This window comes from Poecilia reticulata, chromosome 21 (assembly GCF_904066995.2).
Source record: "Poecilia reticulata chromosome 21, P_reticulata-male-v2, whole genome shotgun sequence".
NCBI lineage: Eukaryota > Metazoa > Chordata > Actinopteri > Cyprinodontiformes > Poeciliidae > Poecilia > Poecilia reticulata.
In genome coordinates, this window is record NC_088850.1 from 21259458 (window position 1) to 21277273 (window position 17816).

The following is a 17816-nucleotide window of genomic DNA, read 5'->3' on the forward strand; positions in this document are numbered from 1 at the left end:
CTGCTGCTGCTGCTCTGGTAACCCCTCACCTACATCATCCTCTTGTGCACAGTGCGCCGTGCCGCGGGCTGATATCTCTGCGCTCTGCCCAGCTGTCACCTCCGGCATTGGTCCACCAAGCAGACACACGTAGGCACGTAACCGACCAACCCCCTTTTTCCTCCGGCAGACTGTAGAGCCGGCGAGCGGGCGGCGGGACAAGCCGAGGCAGTGCGAGGCAAGACAGGCAGCGACGATCCGCTGCTGCAGCAGCTCGGACCGGGACGGTCAGGACCGAGGTCGGAAAAGTAAGAAAATCGAATTTTGTATACGAGGCGGTAGATGTTGCGAGGCTTTCTTGTTGCAAAAAAAAAGAGAGAGAAAAAATAATCTGTTTTCTTTTGCAGAATGGGAGGAGGGAGGGGGTGTTTCTGCTGAGGTCGGTCTGCGTTGCCGGGTGGAGATCAGTGAGCTTGTTGGTGGGGGGGGGGGGGCGGATGACAAACTGACACTTTTTTGTCGTTATTTATTTCTGTAGCTCGTCATAAAACGCAATAAATACTGATAATCGCGCGTTTCATGCATTTAAAAAATACGTATTACTCCATTTCAGCATCTATACTGTTTTAGATGTATTTTTGTCCGCAATAACGTCTGCAGCCTTTGAATATGCACCAACAAATATGATCTATATTGGAATAATCACGGTATTTATTAGACTAAAATTAAAATGTTCGGTGTTTACGGCTATAGCAGAACCCTGTTTAGGTTCCTCTTGCACTATTTTGCGGTTACACCGTTTTGCGGTCGGTTTTAACGTGACTTTGCGTGGAAAAAACTCTAGATATTTTCAGCCGTGTTCCCTCATCTAGCTCCGACCCTCCCGGTGAAACTCGTGTCCGAACACGTTGCTGGAGCGGGGGTGTGTACCCGAGAAAGCGGGGCTCAGCCAATCAGAGGCCGCGTTCCGCCCACACTGTGCCGCTTGTTTACTACTAACGCCGCGCGCTGATTGGCGGAGAGCTGGGGGGGCTAGAAAATAGGGCTTTGTGCTGCGTTTAGGTGCGTGGAAAAGTACAGGACAGTGGGGCATTTCTTGTGCTATGCACCGCTGGGGGTGGATTAAAATGGAGTAAACAACTTCCACATGCACAGCAAAGGGTTTGATAACAGTATTGGACGGGATATAGATAAAAATATTAACGTTTTTCATGTCAATAAGCAATTCTTTTTTGCTGTCTTTTAATATTTGCTGCTCAGCAACGGTTGATACGTTCACAGATTGTTTTTATGTATGGGTGTGTGTGTGTGTGTGCATGCATTTTCTTCTTTAAGTTAAAACCAACATCTCTTCTGTTTTATTATTATTATTATTATTATTATTATTATTATTATTATTATTATTATTATTATTATTGTTGTTGTTGTTGTTGTTATTAATATTATTTTCTTTGATTAATTTACTTTGTCCCCACGCCACGGCTAGCGTTGCCCGAATTTAACCCAATGTCAAGAATCGCTATACAGTGGACCTCTTTATTCACTAGTTAGTAACCACAGCAACCCATAGCTAAAATGAGCAAATACTTGATACCCCCTCTGAAATGCTTATAACTGCTTATTTTAAAAGTTTAAACACCATACATACCTTAATATGGATGGACGAATATATACAGCGGAAACCGTAAGCATTACGCAAAAGCTAACATGCACACTTTTCCTTATCTCTGCTTTTGCGGGCTCAGCCAATCAACACCAAGGAAAATAAATTGCGCTCAAAGATTGGCTGCTTTGGAAGGGGCTGCCAATAGCATGTCAAGTAACATTGCAATTACTTTTTCAGTTTCCCAAGTTACTGTTTTTTTTGTGTCATTCATGTAATAACTGACTATCCTAACGGCAATTAGCAATACAAACCAATAACAATGTAATTCTAAGTATTTCATTCATTCAAACTGAAAGGAAGGTGTTTTCTAGGATTTCTATGATGATTGAGTTCATAAGAATAAAAGGGTCTAAAGAGCAAGTGCACAATCTGTTATAAGAAAATCTGCAGCTTGGTAAGTTGAAATACATAGGCGCAATGCCACATGACAAGTTACTGGGAAAGGAGCCAAATCCAGCTTCCTTGGCACTGACTGGCATTTAAATGTATATTTGGTGTTTGAACCATTAAAATAGGTAATTAGAAGCAGTTTTAGAGGGCGTCTCAAGTATTTCAAACACTCTCATTTGAGACGCCAGTATTTGCATAGGCCCAACCCATGCAAAACCTGGGGGAAAACTGTACATCCGTTAGCCACCCCAGGTGTCCTAAGTTAATGGTTTCCAGTTGATTTTCCACACTTGGACACACAGTAAGAGAACCCACTTTTTGCAACATTAAAAAAATTATTTAAATGCCCAACATCTGAGTCTCTGCTGGTGTGTCTTTTCAGGAATTGCTTGTTGATTTTGGCAGCTGTGAAGTGCCTGAGCACTTGCAAACACGCTCCATCTTTGCAGAGGGACCATTTCGTTAAGCTTTTCAGCTTTAGTTTTGTTCCTGAGCTGTCCCTGCTGCAACTGAACGCAGCACTGCCCTTTTCACCTTTTTAAGGCGGCAGGCCAAAGTACATGCAGCCAAACTTTAGATTACGTCTGCTCAGAGTTTGTATCACTCTCATGTTTTTGCAGGGAAGGAGGCAAGCAAACAGCTATAAGATAGGAACTAAATCCATTCTTTCAAGAGTGTTTCATCATTTCGGACCTCCTGTGGTGCTGCTGCTCTTCACCACCAGGCTCACAGATGCAGGATGAATATTTGATTCATTTAGAATATTTTGGCTCTAACAGAAATTAACCATTGACCTTCATTTTTTTCTGTTGGCATTGTGCAGAATGTTGCCTTTTAAAGATATTTGTACAAGCTTGATCTTTTTCTAAATTTGTCACATTACAACTGGGGATGCACCAATCCACTTTTCACTTTCGATATCTATACCGATATCCGATGTTTAGTATCGACCGATATGGATCCAATACAGAAAAACAGAGTTGAATTGACTTGAAATGTTTCTGTTTTTTAAACACAGACATAAATGTACTGAATTACAAATTTACCAGTTAACTCTGTCTGCACCAGTACAACACACCCAAATACATCAATAGCTTCACAAGCTTAGTCACACATGTAAAAACAACACAACTTTAATTTGTTCAGTCAATTAGGAGTATAACAACCAATAAATAAAACAATAGGTTGACTACCTTGGTCAAACATGTAAAAATAAATTGCAAGAAAATTTCTTTCAAATGCTTCAGAAAGTGCAGTTAGTCATTCTGAGTATAATGTAAAATAAATACATATAGCCGGATGTTGTTCAAAGCACAAAGCATAAAAAACAGACTGAGTAGATGGGCCCTTAAGGGTCGAACATGTTACCGTTATCCGATCTAGAATTTTTTTCAATTTGGACCATAGTAGATAAACACGGTTAGTGTTTGATTTGTCATTTTTTTAACATATCGGTATCGGTCCAACAGATAAAACTAGAGTTTTTTTTCCATCTTTTTGCCATTTGTTTCTGGAATGGTAACCAAGGAGGTTGGCTATGTGACATTGATAGTGATGCAGAAAAGGATTGTGGAAAGTTTAACTGAAGAAAATAATCACTTGGTGAAGTCACTGATGTGGTCGTTGTTATTTTTTTTTCAAGACGTTGAAAGGGTGATGAAATATATTTACACTATATAAAATATTGGCAAATATCGGTAATAGGCCATAGCAGAAGTATTAACATAATAGTGTCGTCCACATTTTTATATTGTTGCATCTATCAATATTTTGTAACCTAACCAATGTTAGTGCCAATATATTGCGCATTCCATAGAAATAATATCACCTGAAAATGGATGATAGTATTGCAAACCATGGCCACACAATATTAGAAAAACTGAGAATTATGACATTATTGAATGCTGAAATAAATACATTGCTTCCTACTCACCTACATTTTCCAGACTGACCCTCTGACCACATTTTTGTCCTTGAATTTCAGCATCTTGGTTAGTTGGATCTATTTTAAGGAGGAGGCATAAACTATCATTGTTCCTCAACAAACACGGAACTGGATCACGTTGTACTTTCACATCATGCAAGTCGATCTGCTGACAACAAGCTACGTGTGTTTTCAGAGCATGTTGTCTACAACTTGCAGCATCCGTCTGAGCAACATTCGTAAAGACGGGTGGGGGATTTCCCCTCTGTCTCTGGCTTTATGTTCACTGCTTTAATATCACAGCTTTCAGTGTGTCATTACCTGAAACAGATTCCATTGGTTAAATCTCAGAACAAAGCTTTATCATCATATCACTATGCAGTCCTGCATTAACATGTACAGTTCTTTGTGGTTACATGTTTATGTCTACTGTCTGAAGTGGATCAGGTGTGTGATCCACACACCTGATACTCTAAGTATCAGGCGTGTGATACTCTAAGTTTTGATATCGATCCAAAACCAAGTAAATACAGGATGCGTATCGCCGATACTGATACTGATACTTTTATTTAAGTCAAATATATCATCAGACTTCTGACCTTTGGGTGTTTTAGTGGTAGGACTGAATTTGGACAAAGTTTATAGCTGTTTACAAAATACTTAAATAACATTAATATAATTAGTGTGCACTAAAAAACATTATTTAATCATAAATTTTATTGCTCTCGATTATAATTTGAGAGCAAGTCAAAACTAAATCTTTTTTGAAGTTGAGTTGAAATACTCCAGTACAAAAATAAAACATAATTTCAAGAATCTAAAGTATCAGTATTACCACACAGGTATCGATGCGACACACTGGTACTTGGTATCGCTATTACCGATATTTTTGGATCAACCTGCCCACTTCCAGTGCGTAATATTGGTGGGTTGACGTCAACCTCCCCAACCAATCAGTCGATCACAAAACGAAAGGATGCTCCAAAACAAAAACAAAAGAAAGACCATCCAACTGTCCGTATATGTTTGTAGCAAGAAGGGTATGACCGCATGGAACCTGAAATATAATAGCCCCCCAAATCATTTACGCAACCAGTGTTTTGCTGTCGAAAATGAATGCACACACCTAAATCCTGGCCACTGTAGTGAGTCAGTGTATTACGTAACTCTACTGCAATCATACCAAGACGCGGCCGTCCACCTTAACAGTCATGCTGGGGAAGCAGAGCCTTAATCAGAGAAGCAGCCAGGAGGCCCCCGTCACCACAAATCAGACCTTTATGGACGAGCAGCAAGAAGGAGGAGAGAAGTCTGAGGGTGAAAAGAAGCTGAAAGTGTCATACTCTGTCTCATTTTAAGTTCACTGCAACTTATGGAGGGCTTTCCAAAAAAAAAACTGTGTGCTGAAAGAGTAACATTGTACTGAACTTTCTGCGAATAGCTGAAATCCAATTCAAGGCTTTGCATGACTGAGAAAGTGATCTAATGCCTCATTTGCCCAAATCTGTTGCAGGTGTCTTGTCTGAAGCCAAGTGTGACGTTGTGCTGAGTCCCCCCTCACCGTGTGCAGCAGCACCATGGCAGCTATGGGACCAGAGAGCGGTGGTGGGACGGGGCCAGGCGGGACGGCGGCCTGCCGGGTGGGACAGCAGGACGGTGCGGCGGCAGCGCACAGCGGCAGGGAGCTCAACCAGCAGACTCCGGTGAGAGGCTGGAGCTGTAGCCAAATCATTCTTCTAATAAAATGTTTCCACTTAGAAGGTGTTTTTTTTATCTTCTCATCTGAATTGTACAAGTAGAGAAAGAGTTTCAAAGTTAAGTCTTTTCCAGAGGAAAACAAAGCGTTCCTGCAGACAGGATCCGTGTTTTCCGTCCTCAGTTCATCGTAACACACCGCGGTGGCTCTGAGTCTGGCAGCCGCTTCCTTCTCCTGCCGTTTTTCCCCGGCAGATTTTGCCATCTACAGATGGACAGGAAGTATTCTCTTAACAGTGTTGTTCACAGCGCGGCAGCCAGGCTTAGTTGCAGAGGATCAAATTGTGATTTTCTCCAGGTTTAAACACCATGTGTGTCCAGTGATTCATCCTGATCCAGTAAAACCAGGAGGATGCAGCACATCACCCCGGCTTCAAAGATCTTCAACTGGCTCCCTGGAGCTCAGAGAATAGACGAGGGCTGAAACGATTAATCAGACTGAATGTGATTAATCTATTGTTGAAATAATCGTCAACTAATTTAGTAATAGATTAATCATTAACTGGAGTACACTGACTTCAAAATAATTACGCCAGAATTGTTCAAAAACATATATAGATTTTGCATTTAAGATCATAAAAAACCTACATCTGTAAATATATTCTACCTATAATTCATCAAGATTCATAGTTTTAGTTTCACCCAATACAAATTCATCCATCCATCCATCCATCCATCCATTTTCTTTACATCCTTGTCCCTTAGTGGGGTCGGGAGGGGTGCTGGTGCCTATCTCCAGCTAACGTTCCGGGCAAGAGGCGGGGTCAATACAAATTCAGTAAAATAAAAAAAATAAAATCTAATGTAGACTTTAAAATACTTCTGTTAATTTTTAAATCACTGAACAGCGGAGCAACAAAATACATTAAAGATCTGTGGTTGTCGTATCAACCATCCAGACCTCTCAGGTCTTCTGGTTCTGGTTCCATCACCAGAGCCAGAACCAAACATAAAGAAGCAGCATTCAGCTTATATACTATACTAATCTGGAACAAAACTGCTCATATCTTCTATGTGTTGTCAATTCCTTTAGGTCAAGCTTTAAAACCCACCTGTTTGATTCATAAGAACTGGAAAATTAGCTGCATTTCCATTACCAATGTGCGCAAAACTGTCAATATTCTGCTAATGTAAAAAAAACAACAAAAAAAACACAATTTTGCAATTTTGACGTTTTAAAATTAAATCTTATGCAAATAAGTTTGTTTATCACGCGATAAGCCGAGAGAAAACATGCCGTGCCGTGATACTCCAACCACTTCCTGTGGTCTTCTTCTTAATAGTTTCCACCAGTGGTAACATCCTGTTGTTGATTAAAAAAAAAAAGTGTTTCCATTGGAGTTTTGTGAAATAAACCAACTGCCGTGTTTCCATTAAGCTAATTTATTTTTGACATGTCAAATTTAGAAATTTTACAAAAATTCATTTATATTTAATGTATATCTGCTTGATGATTGGATGATTGCATTTGAAAAAATTTAATGTTTACTTCTTGTTTTATAATTAGTGACTGTTTGATATTTTTTATGGTATAAAATCGCTTTGTCCTGCCTTGTTGCTGAAATGTGCCACACAAATAAACTTCACATGTTTTAACACTGTCACCTCATCCCTCTGCCACCTGAAGCTGCACACCCCGGCCGCCGTCCAGGCTGAGAAGGCGTTCGGCCATCATCACAGGACCAAGACGTCAGGCTGGGGTAACTTTGCCGCTCCGTTGCAGAACGTGGGCACCGCCACGCCCCTCAGCAGCATGCCGCCCAGAGGAGACACTCCGTACAGGTGAGGGAGCGACACCCGGTGCTGGTATAGTAGGTCGCCATGACAACGAATGCTTAAAGACATCTCTGCGTGTTGCTCTTCAGCTTCCGGAGCCCGGAGTCTGTGGAGATGGACGAGATAATGGCCGCCATGGTTCTGACCAGCTTGTCCTGTAGCCCGGTGGTGCAGATCCCTCCACAGACGGATCCGGGTCCAGGTCAGACTGCATTCTGTGGTATTAAATACTGATTCTATTGGAGCTAACGCTTTGTAGATCTGTCAGGAACATTATCTGTAAAGTGTATCTCTACTGGGACAGTTGTTAAATATCAGCAATTGCCAGTATTTCCTAGCATTTATACATTGTTATTTAGTGCTCAATCAAATGCCAAGGCAGCTGATTGTTCCAGAGAAGTCTTATATAAAAGAGTCCCTCCACGATGTTGCCATGGTTTTGTTTTTGTGGCCTAAAATGACTGATTTTGTGGCAGCTTTTTCAAAAAGTTGTGGTCAAAGTTGCACTTTTTTTAAAGCTTTATTTTTGCCATGACATGGTCTTACAAAAAAAAAGTTAGAAGTGCTGTATATAACCTTCCCTAAACAGACACAATCTTAATATAGTTAATATCAGGGATCTTAAAGAGACTATAAATAAGATCTAATTATTTTATTGTGTCATTTATCATATAAAGCACTGAGCATTATTGCCAGTTTGTTCTTCATCCCTAAAGTTGTTTATTTAGTGATTATTTTACTTGCGCTATGTCCTTGTATGCAATGGCTGTGCCAGAGCCAAGGCCACATATTTGATATAAACTCACCTGCCTGAGTAAAATAAATATTAATCTTAAGATAACGAGGAGTGGACCACCGGGGAATAAATATGCTATAGAGAGATTGGACGTCTTTACAAAAGACCCAAATCTCAACCAGTTCGTCACGCCAATTGTTCTCTGTTGGGTGAAGCAGCACAGCGCGCGGCTGACTGCAAAACTGCTGTTTTTACCTCTTCAAAAAAACCTCAGGAAGTTAGTTTTGACTTTGTGGAGGGGGCAGCATCGAGAGGTAATGATGTTGGAACGCCTTCCCGAAAACTAAAAACATCATCGTCTCCGACTCCAGCTGGCTCGTCCTCGTCCGTCGACATGGAGAGCGGCGGCGGCGAGCTCTCCGACAGCGGCAGCAGCGGCTACTGGAGCTGGGACCACGGCAACGGGAGCCCCGCCCCGTCGCCGTCCGTCACCGAGGTGGACAGCAGCCCAGACGAAGGCCTGCACATGGAGCTGGAGCAGGGCGAGGAGCTCACTGCCAAAAAGCCAAAGGTGAGCCGTCTGGGCGGGAACCTCTGGAGGAAAGGCGCATTAGCCGACGGACGGATTCAGCAGAGCCCTCTACGCTGCCCCGCGCTTCACCTCTGCTTCCTGTTCTTTCTCCCCGCAGAGCTCCCTGCGAAGTGTGTATAAGTGTCTGTGGCCCAGTTGTGGCAAAGTGCTGACGTCTTCTGTTGGAATAAAGAGACACATCCGTGTGATGCACCTGGGGTGAGCTGACATCATCGGTGCTTTACCCACAAGAACACTCAGTTTCACTCCATCAGTTTATTCATAGTGTTTGCTCCATGACTAAAAATAAAAGATAAAAGAAGAAAATAAGTTTAAACACACACACACATACACACGCACGCACGCACGCACACACACCCACCCACACACACACACACACACACACACACACACACACACACACACACACACACACACACACACACACACACACACACACACACACCTATGGATAGAGTGTAGAGGCCTGGGCATAGAGGGAACATAGAATATAGAACAGGAGACGCATCTGTTTTATAGTGTCTTTAAAACTAACCACACACTGCTGATGGAGTAAAAGTTTATTGTTGCCTCTCTCATGTCCCTCTTCTCTTCTCTTCTCTTCTCTTCTCTTCTCTTCTCTTCTCTTCTCTTCTCTTCTCTTCTCTTCTCTTCTCTTCTCTTCTCTTCTCTTCTCTTCTCTTCTCTTCTCTTCTCTTCTCTTCTCTTCTCTTCTCTTCTCCATGTGAGTTACTTGCGTATTTCTTTATGCCTCATTTTTAAAAATCATTTACCACATTTTAAATATGTCACTTCTCATAGAGATGGACTGAGAGTCTGCTGAATGCAATCAGACCATTTAATAATAATTTTTTTGTATTTTGTGGCGATCACTCATCAGTAACTTCAAATTTGATTTTTCCTCTGATCAGTAAACGCACCGCATTTAAGCGATAATGGTTGTCTTGTTGATTCCTTCCTAATTCATTCCCTTCTGGTTGCATCTTGTCTATGCTAGCAGTCTTTTGTGCCTAGTGTTTTTCTTAGGCTGATTTTTTTGTTTTGTTTCAAAAGTTACGGCAATTTTATCGTCGATAATTCTTCTAAATATTTAGTCCCCCCAAAAAAGTCTGAAATCTCCATTACCAGATCTACTCTAACACATGGACTATCTATAGTCAAGCACTGAATGCTAGATATTTAGAGTTTACCATTAATATTGCTCAATGAATGAGGTGCAGTCTCAGCTACCTCATACAGCTTTAATGGTGAAATAGGGAAAATGGTTTGTATTTGTGTGTTTGATCCGTCCATTGGTTCGAGTTTGTGGTGATATACGGCAGTCTGATGTTGGGGGGCTTGCGTGCAAACTGTTTGACCACCATCCAGTCTGAGTGGGTGAGAAAACCAGAGAGTTTAGCCTTTAAGGACATTTCCCAGCTTCAAAACAGCATTAAAAAAACAAGAGGGAATAAAAATTTCAGCGTTCTGAAGAGCTCTGTTGGTGAGGAGAAGTGAGAGTTTCTATCTGGGCCACAGTGAGTGGTGCTCTGAGTAACGCTTCTTCTTCTTCCCTCTGTGTGTCCACTACCATGTCCACCCCCACACACACTCACAAGCAGCAGTGGATCAGATCAGTCCCAGAGAGAGGAGGACTTCTACTACACCAAGATCTGCTGTGAGACCATCGAGGCCGGTTCCGGTTCCGGTCCCGGTTCTGCCGCCGGTCCGGCCCAGCAGACTCCGGGCCAGACCTCTGCTGCTCTCCTCAGCTGGGCTTCGTGCGGTTCTCCGCCTGGATCCGAGCTCCAGATCCCTGCGGCTCACAGGCCCAGGTCCAACTCCAGCTCGTTGCCAGGGCCGACCAGACCCAGTCCGCTCAGCCAGTCGGCCCCCAGCAGCTTCTGGCAGATCCACACGGAGCATCTGTATCAGGTGGGTGCAGACGGGGAGCGAGGCAACAATTTGGGATAGACGGGTCTCTGAGTTGGTCTCGGTCAGCAGTGGTTTTGGTCCTGGAACTCTATTATTACTTCATTGCTGTTGAAACATGAGCTGACTTTAACCGAGGTAGGTGCAGTGCAGCGTATTACTGTAAAAATGTAAAAAACACAAAACTCCTTCTATATTTCTCATTGGCCATGTGAGTTTCAGGAGAACCGACATTTTTTCAAGATGGCCGCCATTTTTACACCTTCTAAACGAGTTGTTGACATAAGATGCTACCTATTTTCATGACTTGGACGAACTTTATGACACATCATATGTTTTTGTTTATGGTTATCCAATTCATACAACTTTAAAATGATAATATGTAGCAAAATGAAGATGAAGGAAACGACTGAGAGACAGTCAACTTTATGGTTAGCGTTAGCTTCTCATATTTAACCCTTGTGCGTTCGAGGACTGAGGCAAACGTAGAGGACTGTAGAAAATGATACAAGTTTTACGTGTGTGGGGTCGGTTGGACCCTATTTCTAGACAGAAGGGTTAAAATGTTTAGTGGTTTAGTGTTAGCGGAGCTAAAATTCTTGTTTAGCAAATTACTGCTTAGTGAACCTAACATTTTGGCTAGCTGCGTCCGCCACTTGCAATATCTACTGCCAATATTAGCACAAACATATATTCTCCATTACAACCATGGTGTCCATTTTGAAAAATGTCTACCAGAAAACAAAATCACAAGAAGAAGAAAATATAGTACTATTTCTGTAGTTTGACACATGGTTGGGTGTTTTAGGGTGTTTTCTGCACTGAAGGAGTTTCATGTTACATGCTAGCAGTGCTAATTCAAAGACCCTCCTTACCAGACAACCCCCTACCCCTTTAAGCCAGACAACATCTAACGAACCAATGAGCTACAGTGTTGTTTATGCATCACAAAGCAGCACATTTCACTGCTGACCTGCATTTACCCTGAGCCATGGAGCCTGTAAATGGATGCTTTGTGACAGAAAGAGAGAGAGCGAGAGAGAGAGCAAGCTGCCGGCTGGCTCACTCGCTCTGTCGGCGAGACCAGACTCTTGCCGGCCTGCGAAAGCCATGAAAAAAAAAAAAAAAAACAGGTCACTGGTAGCAGCCAGCCTGCTCTGTCTCAAACAGCACCAAAAAGCCGTGCATTTCATCTTTAGTACAAAAATCTTCTTGAATTTACTCCTAATTTCCGCTGTGAGCTGTTGTCGCCGAGACGACTGTAACATGGACTCTCACGGTCTCCCTTCTTACCCAGACTTTCTCACTTTTACTTCCTGGATTAACACAGTTAATACTTTATTGTGCTTTGTTCTGAAGGCTTGTTTCTGTCCTCTGCCAGGTTATTAGAAGAAACGCAGCCGGGGGAAATGGTTAAACGGCACAGGAAATGATCAGTAACACTGTGACAGTTCAGTTGTTTTGTCACAAGAACAGGTTGCAAAAAAAAAGAAGTCTGAGCGTGATTAGCTTTGCTGGTTCATCGTCAAGGTTGTCGGAGTCTGAATCTGTCTAAAAGTTTCCCTCTCTGAACATAACCGTGTGTGTTTGCTCTCCTATGTATCGTCCTGCTTTATAACTGAATAAGCTTCATAAAATGATCCAAGCTGTCCCCTCTGTGTGTGTCTGATGTGAAAAAGAAAAGAAACAATCATTAATTCAAAGCGTTGGGTGTAGTTAATGATCTGCAGCCCTGCTCTTCCTGTTCCTGTTTGTGCTGTAAAGCCAGCCGATGTGAAGCTGTCGTCCTGCTTTCGGTCCAGTGTACACAACAGTCAGAGAGACACTAAAATTGTTTAGAGTCAATTTGTTACTCGCTTTAAGTGGAATGTAGAAGTTAGTCCTTGTTTCAAAGCAGAAGATTTCAGAACAGACCTTATGGCTCCGTGTTTCTACACGTTTTCAAAGAAGTAAAGTGCAGAATGTTAAGAAATGCTTTATGCTGCATTCCCACAGGATAATGCTACCACTGCTGTGTGTCAGAGTAAAAGTAAAAGTGATAAAAGCTGAGTTAGAGATTAGGGATTAATATGTTTGAAACAAATAAAAGCAGACTGGTTTGTTTGAAGCACCGTTTATGCTTCTTCTTTTCTTTTTTTTTTTACTTTACTGTGTTATTGTAGAGTTATTGGAAGTTACAGTTCCTTCAAGATCCTTCAAAGAGTTGTTGTGAACGGCGACGCTGTGTGCAGGACATATCAAGAAGAAAAAAAAGTATCTCCAGTAGCAGTCAGTTTTGCAACAAATCTCAAGAGGCCTCTGACTGAAGACTGTTATTGTACGACAGTTTCGTGACTGATGTTAATTAGCTGCTTCCAGGTGTAAAAAAACGACACTTTGTTGCCACCGTTACACGTCACAACTGTGCAAAAGCAAAGGAGTGAGAGCAAAAATGATCCTAGCGATGCAGCATCGAGGACCAGAGGGAATGATTGTCCAAACGTGTAACACTTCGACAAAACATAACAAACAAAAGTATAGAGAAGGACAAATCAGAGCTAACGTAACAGAGTCACACCATGAGTGACGTAATGCTACAACCTAGCATGAAGGTCATTACTGCCACCTGCTTCTGTAAACAGTTCACTTCAGGAGCTGTTTTTTTTTTCTTTCCGAAAACTGTTAAAATAACACTGAAGTTGGTCTTTGGTTATGGAAACTAATACGATGTAAACTCATATAAAAGGAAGGATTTATAGTATAGTTTATAGTGGAAATCTGAGGGGAAGCATATGAATGAGTGGAACTTGTTTATCAAAGTCTCGCTTTGATTGAAGCTGATAACATCCATCAGTATCTTAGAATCTGACTCCATTTACAACCTGAAAGTGAACCTGCTGAGTTAAAGTTCTCTTCTCTTTCTCCAGGCCTGCAGCCCTGTTCAGGTATCTATTGCCCCCAAAAGCCCGGGCAGCCAGGGCTGGACCCCTTCTGGCTCAGTACCCGGCCACAGCAACGCTCCGGTGAGTCTTTAGTCTGAGCCTGGATGTGCTTTAATGCAAAAATAGGCCCTGCTAAAGCTAATCATCTACTGATATCAAACTAGATATCAGCTGATATCTAGTTTGATATCTACTGATATCAAACTAGATACAATTATACAATTGTATAATTGTATAATTATACAACTATAATTATAGTTGTATAATTGTATAATTATACAACTATAATTATAGTTGTATAATTGTACAATTATACAACTATAATTATACAACTATAACTATAGTTGTATAATTATAGTATTAGTAGTGGCTGCTACTACACTACTAATATGTGTAGAAACATCTGCTACTAATGTTTTAGCAGCTAATAAGCTAATGTCTTATTAAGTAAGACGCTAGCAAATAAGACTTTCAGCTCATGCATTATCTACTAAGATAATGCATGAGCATGAGCTACTAAGACATAACTACTAAGTTAATGTCTTAGTAGCTAAGACATTAACTACTAAGAAATTAGCTTAATAGCCAAACATCTATTAAGATCAAAGTGGGGCCCTAGTTGCATAATCGTTGTATTTGTAGTGTCTGCTGCACTACTAATAGGGTGTAGAAACATCTGCCACACATTAGCTACAAATATCTTAGTAGCTGTTAGCTGTTAATGTCTTATCAAACAAATAAGACATTAGTAGCTGTTAGTAGATAAGCTTGCTTAATAGCTAACATCTTAGGTAATATTTTCAAGCTAGTTAGCTACTGAGCTAATTATTGTATTAGTCGTGTTTGCTATTACACTACTAACAGTATGTATAGAAACATCTACTACATGTTAGCTAGTAAAGTCTTAGTAGCTACTAAGCTCAATGTCTTTGTAGCTAATATCTACTAAGCTACTAAGATCAAACTGGAGAACTCCATAGTTGTATAGTTATTGTATTAGCAGTGTCTGCTGTTGTTCTTAGCATCTGCTTCTCCTCCTCAGATGGTGAAACCTCGCTGCCGCTCAGTCAGCGTCGGGGAACAGTGGCTGCAGCAGAACAGGCTGCAGCCAATGAGTGTGTCTCCATCCCGCAACCACTGCTCCTTCAGGTAATACAGCCTCCACCAGAGAGGCTGCAGTAGCTGAAACACACTGCCTACATGCAAATGTTGGAGTTACAATTGAAAGTCGGGGGTAAAATGGCAAGTAAAGGTTCTAAAGTGTTAGCGGCGTGGTGGCCAAGGCAGCTGGGAGGAGTAGAAAATCTCTCTGGTTTGGATTGTCTTTATTAATTTACATTTGCATCGTTGAACTAAAGTCATATTTTGTAGGGAGGGTGTAAAAGATCAAAACGGTCTGATTATACAAATGTATAAGACAGGATAAGGGTTCAAAAAACTTAAAGACAGTCATCAACGGGGGAAGACATGAAGCAGTAAAAGTAAAAAATATATGAATAAAATAAAATATAAAAATAAAAAAGTTTTGAACCCATTAAGGAGTCCTGAGGAACACCAAAACACTCTGAGTTTCCTTATCCCACACTGTTTTAGTTTAAGTAATTTATTTGCTGTCGTTAAAAGTCTCAGGCTTTTTTATTTAAGTCTAGGACCACCGTAATTCCAAATGCTTAATTATCTATTGATTATCTAGGAATTTGTTTTATCTTTCAATATGTAATTATTCTAAATTTTGTGATGCTCTACAACAGGGGTCCCCAAACTTTTTCCTGTGAGGGCCACATAACTTTTCCCTTCTCTGGTGGGGGCCGGAGTCAGTTTGTAACAGAAAAAGTGTGAAGATTGCAGGAATGTCTAAATGTAAAAATGTATTGTTTTCCAGAAAGCACAATCAAATAACATTCTCTGGGTTCTTCACAGAAAAAATCCAGGAAATAACACTATTTATTAAATAAATACAGTTTTTTCCGGACTATAAGCTGCAGATATCTCTGCCACTCCAGGTTTTCCACAGTAATGCAGCAGCAGCAGAGGGGGGCGGAAACCCAACATTTGAGTCATAACATGTCAATTGAAAATCACATTTATTACGGTTGAAAAAGAAAAGTTGCCAAGTTTAGATTTAACTGAACTGATTACAGTAGTTTCCGAACGGTAACTGTAACAGTAAAAGTGTTGATCCTTTGTGTACTAGCATGTGCTAAATAAAAATGGGTGCTTCCTCCTTCTTCTTCTTCTTTAGATTTCATCCATTATTGTTGCACTACTGCCATCTATTGGATCCTAATATCTATACCTCAAATTCTCATAATGATCCCAGTATTTAAAAAAAAAAAGATATTTTTCCCCTCAATGCTATTTAACTGATGAACAACATTCTCAAATTTCAATTCCCTATTAAAACCTAATTCCGTTTTAATGGGCGCTTTCTTCTTTTATTTCCAATTTTGACTTCCTGTGATTCACTACCTGCTAAAGAGCCCCCTGGTGGTTGAAGAAAAATCCACATATTAGCCTCATGGTTCAAAGCTTAGGAAAAAAGTAGTGGCTTATAGTCTGGAACATACAGTATATGAAAAAAAATCTAAATGTTCTCTGGTATTGTTCAGGGGGCCGGACCAAATGTCGAGGCGGGCCGAATCCCGCCCGTGGGCCGTAGTTTGGGGCCCACTGCTCTACAAGATAACAACAGCTACGTCTTAAAATGTTAAAAACAATAAGTAGATAACAACGACTTTGTTCTCGTAGGTTACAACGCTCTCCCCTTCCAGACACACAAATGGCAACAAGATAAAAATAAACATCAGCTGTTAAGATTGGCCCGTTTTTAGTCATCAGACCGACATCAATGTTAAAAAGAATGACTAAAACTGGTCGATACCAATGTTAATGCTGATATATCGCGATTTAATAATTTAACATGCTAATATTTGAACCGTCTGTACATAACAGTGATCGGTTCGTGTCTCGCTCCAGGAAGGGCCGTGGGGAGGCCAAGAAGTGCCGCAAGGTGTACGGCGTGGAGCGCAAGGACCAGTGGTGCACCGCCTGCCGCTGGAAAAAGGCCTGCCAGCGCTTCCCCGACTAGAGTGGACGGACGGACGTGTGCGAACAGAGACTTTTATCGAAAAGAGAATACAAGAATATAAATCAAGAAAAACAAAATTCTTTGTGTTTTCTTCTCTTATTTTTTTCTTGTTTCGTTTCTTTCCTAAAAGGAATGAAGATGGACTCTTTGTGTATCTTTGTATCTCGATCCTGAAAACTGAAGTTTGCGATGGTGCTGTTGACTGACTTTGACCATGTGATGTGCTAAGTCCTCTCTTCCGTTTTTTTTTTTGTTTTTGTTTTTTTTTTTATCCAAAGCTCATATTGCCGCCCCCCGTAGCTCCACTGTATCCTCAAACCGCTACCTGGCTGTCTCCTTTCTTCCAGTCTTTCTCTTCCAGTTGTTACACAGTGGTTATAATGTACATTATATTGTGTGCTCTGATGTTCCGTACGAACATTTTATACCTTTTTTTTTTATATATATATATATATATATATTATCGTCTCATCTAGCCTGTGTAATGGGCTGACTGATGTTTTTTTTTTTTTTATGTTTTTTGGCACTTTGTTGGAATATTAACTCACAAGAATAAGCTACATTTGGTTCGACTCAACCAAGTTCCTTCCATGAGGCTGAATTCCTTCCTGCCCAGGCGTCAGCACACGCACCCAGTGTTAATGGTTTTATCAGTTGAAGGTATGTTTGGAATCGTCACGGCAGCGGGAATTTGAGGAATGAGTTTGTACTAGAGGAAATATATTGTCAAACACAATAAAAAAAGCACTGAGAATTCCAATGGGGCTTCGTTTCCTTCTGCAAACGACGCACGAGAGGGCGACGCCGTTTGGTTGGTTTATTTCCAGATTGTTTGTGAAGACAGAAAAATAGTTAAATGTTAAATGTGTGGTCTGAAATGATCACTGTTCTCCAAAAAAGAAAAAAAAAACACTTTTTAAGCTTCCTACATGTAAACACTGTGTATCATCACCCACACAGCCATTAGCATGAATCACTGGATCTTTTAATCAAACGCTAGTAAACACTTCAACACAATTAAGATGCACAGTAATGGATTTGACCTGCTCATAATGGCAAAACAAATACAATTTTTATT

At 40.9% G+C, this 17816-nt stretch overlaps 1 protein-coding gene across 2 annotated transcripts; it reads left to right on the plus strand.

The window, feature by feature from the left end:
* znf395b (zinc finger protein 395b) lies at positions 1-17498 on the plus strand. 2 transcript variants are annotated; one of them, XM_008398156.3, is made up of 10 exons: positions 1-287; positions 5473-5662; positions 7342-7496; positions 7580-7692; positions 8598-8797; positions 8916-9016; positions 10420-10732; positions 13636-13731; positions 14693-14799; positions 16603-17498. In XM_008398156.3, the coding sequence occupies exons 2-10, from the start codon at positions 5537-5539 to the stop codon at positions 16736-16738; spliced, it is 1347 nt and encodes a 448-aa protein (XP_008396378.1). In that variant the 5' UTR covers positions 1-287; positions 5473-5536; the 3' UTR covers positions 16739-17498. The 2 variants fall into 2 exon arrangements, with proteins under 2 accessions (XP_008396378.1, XP_017157831.1); XM_017302342.2 differs by having other exon boundaries at positions 4-287; positions 16627-17498.
* The last annotated feature ends 318 nt before the right edge of the window (positions 17499-17816 follow it).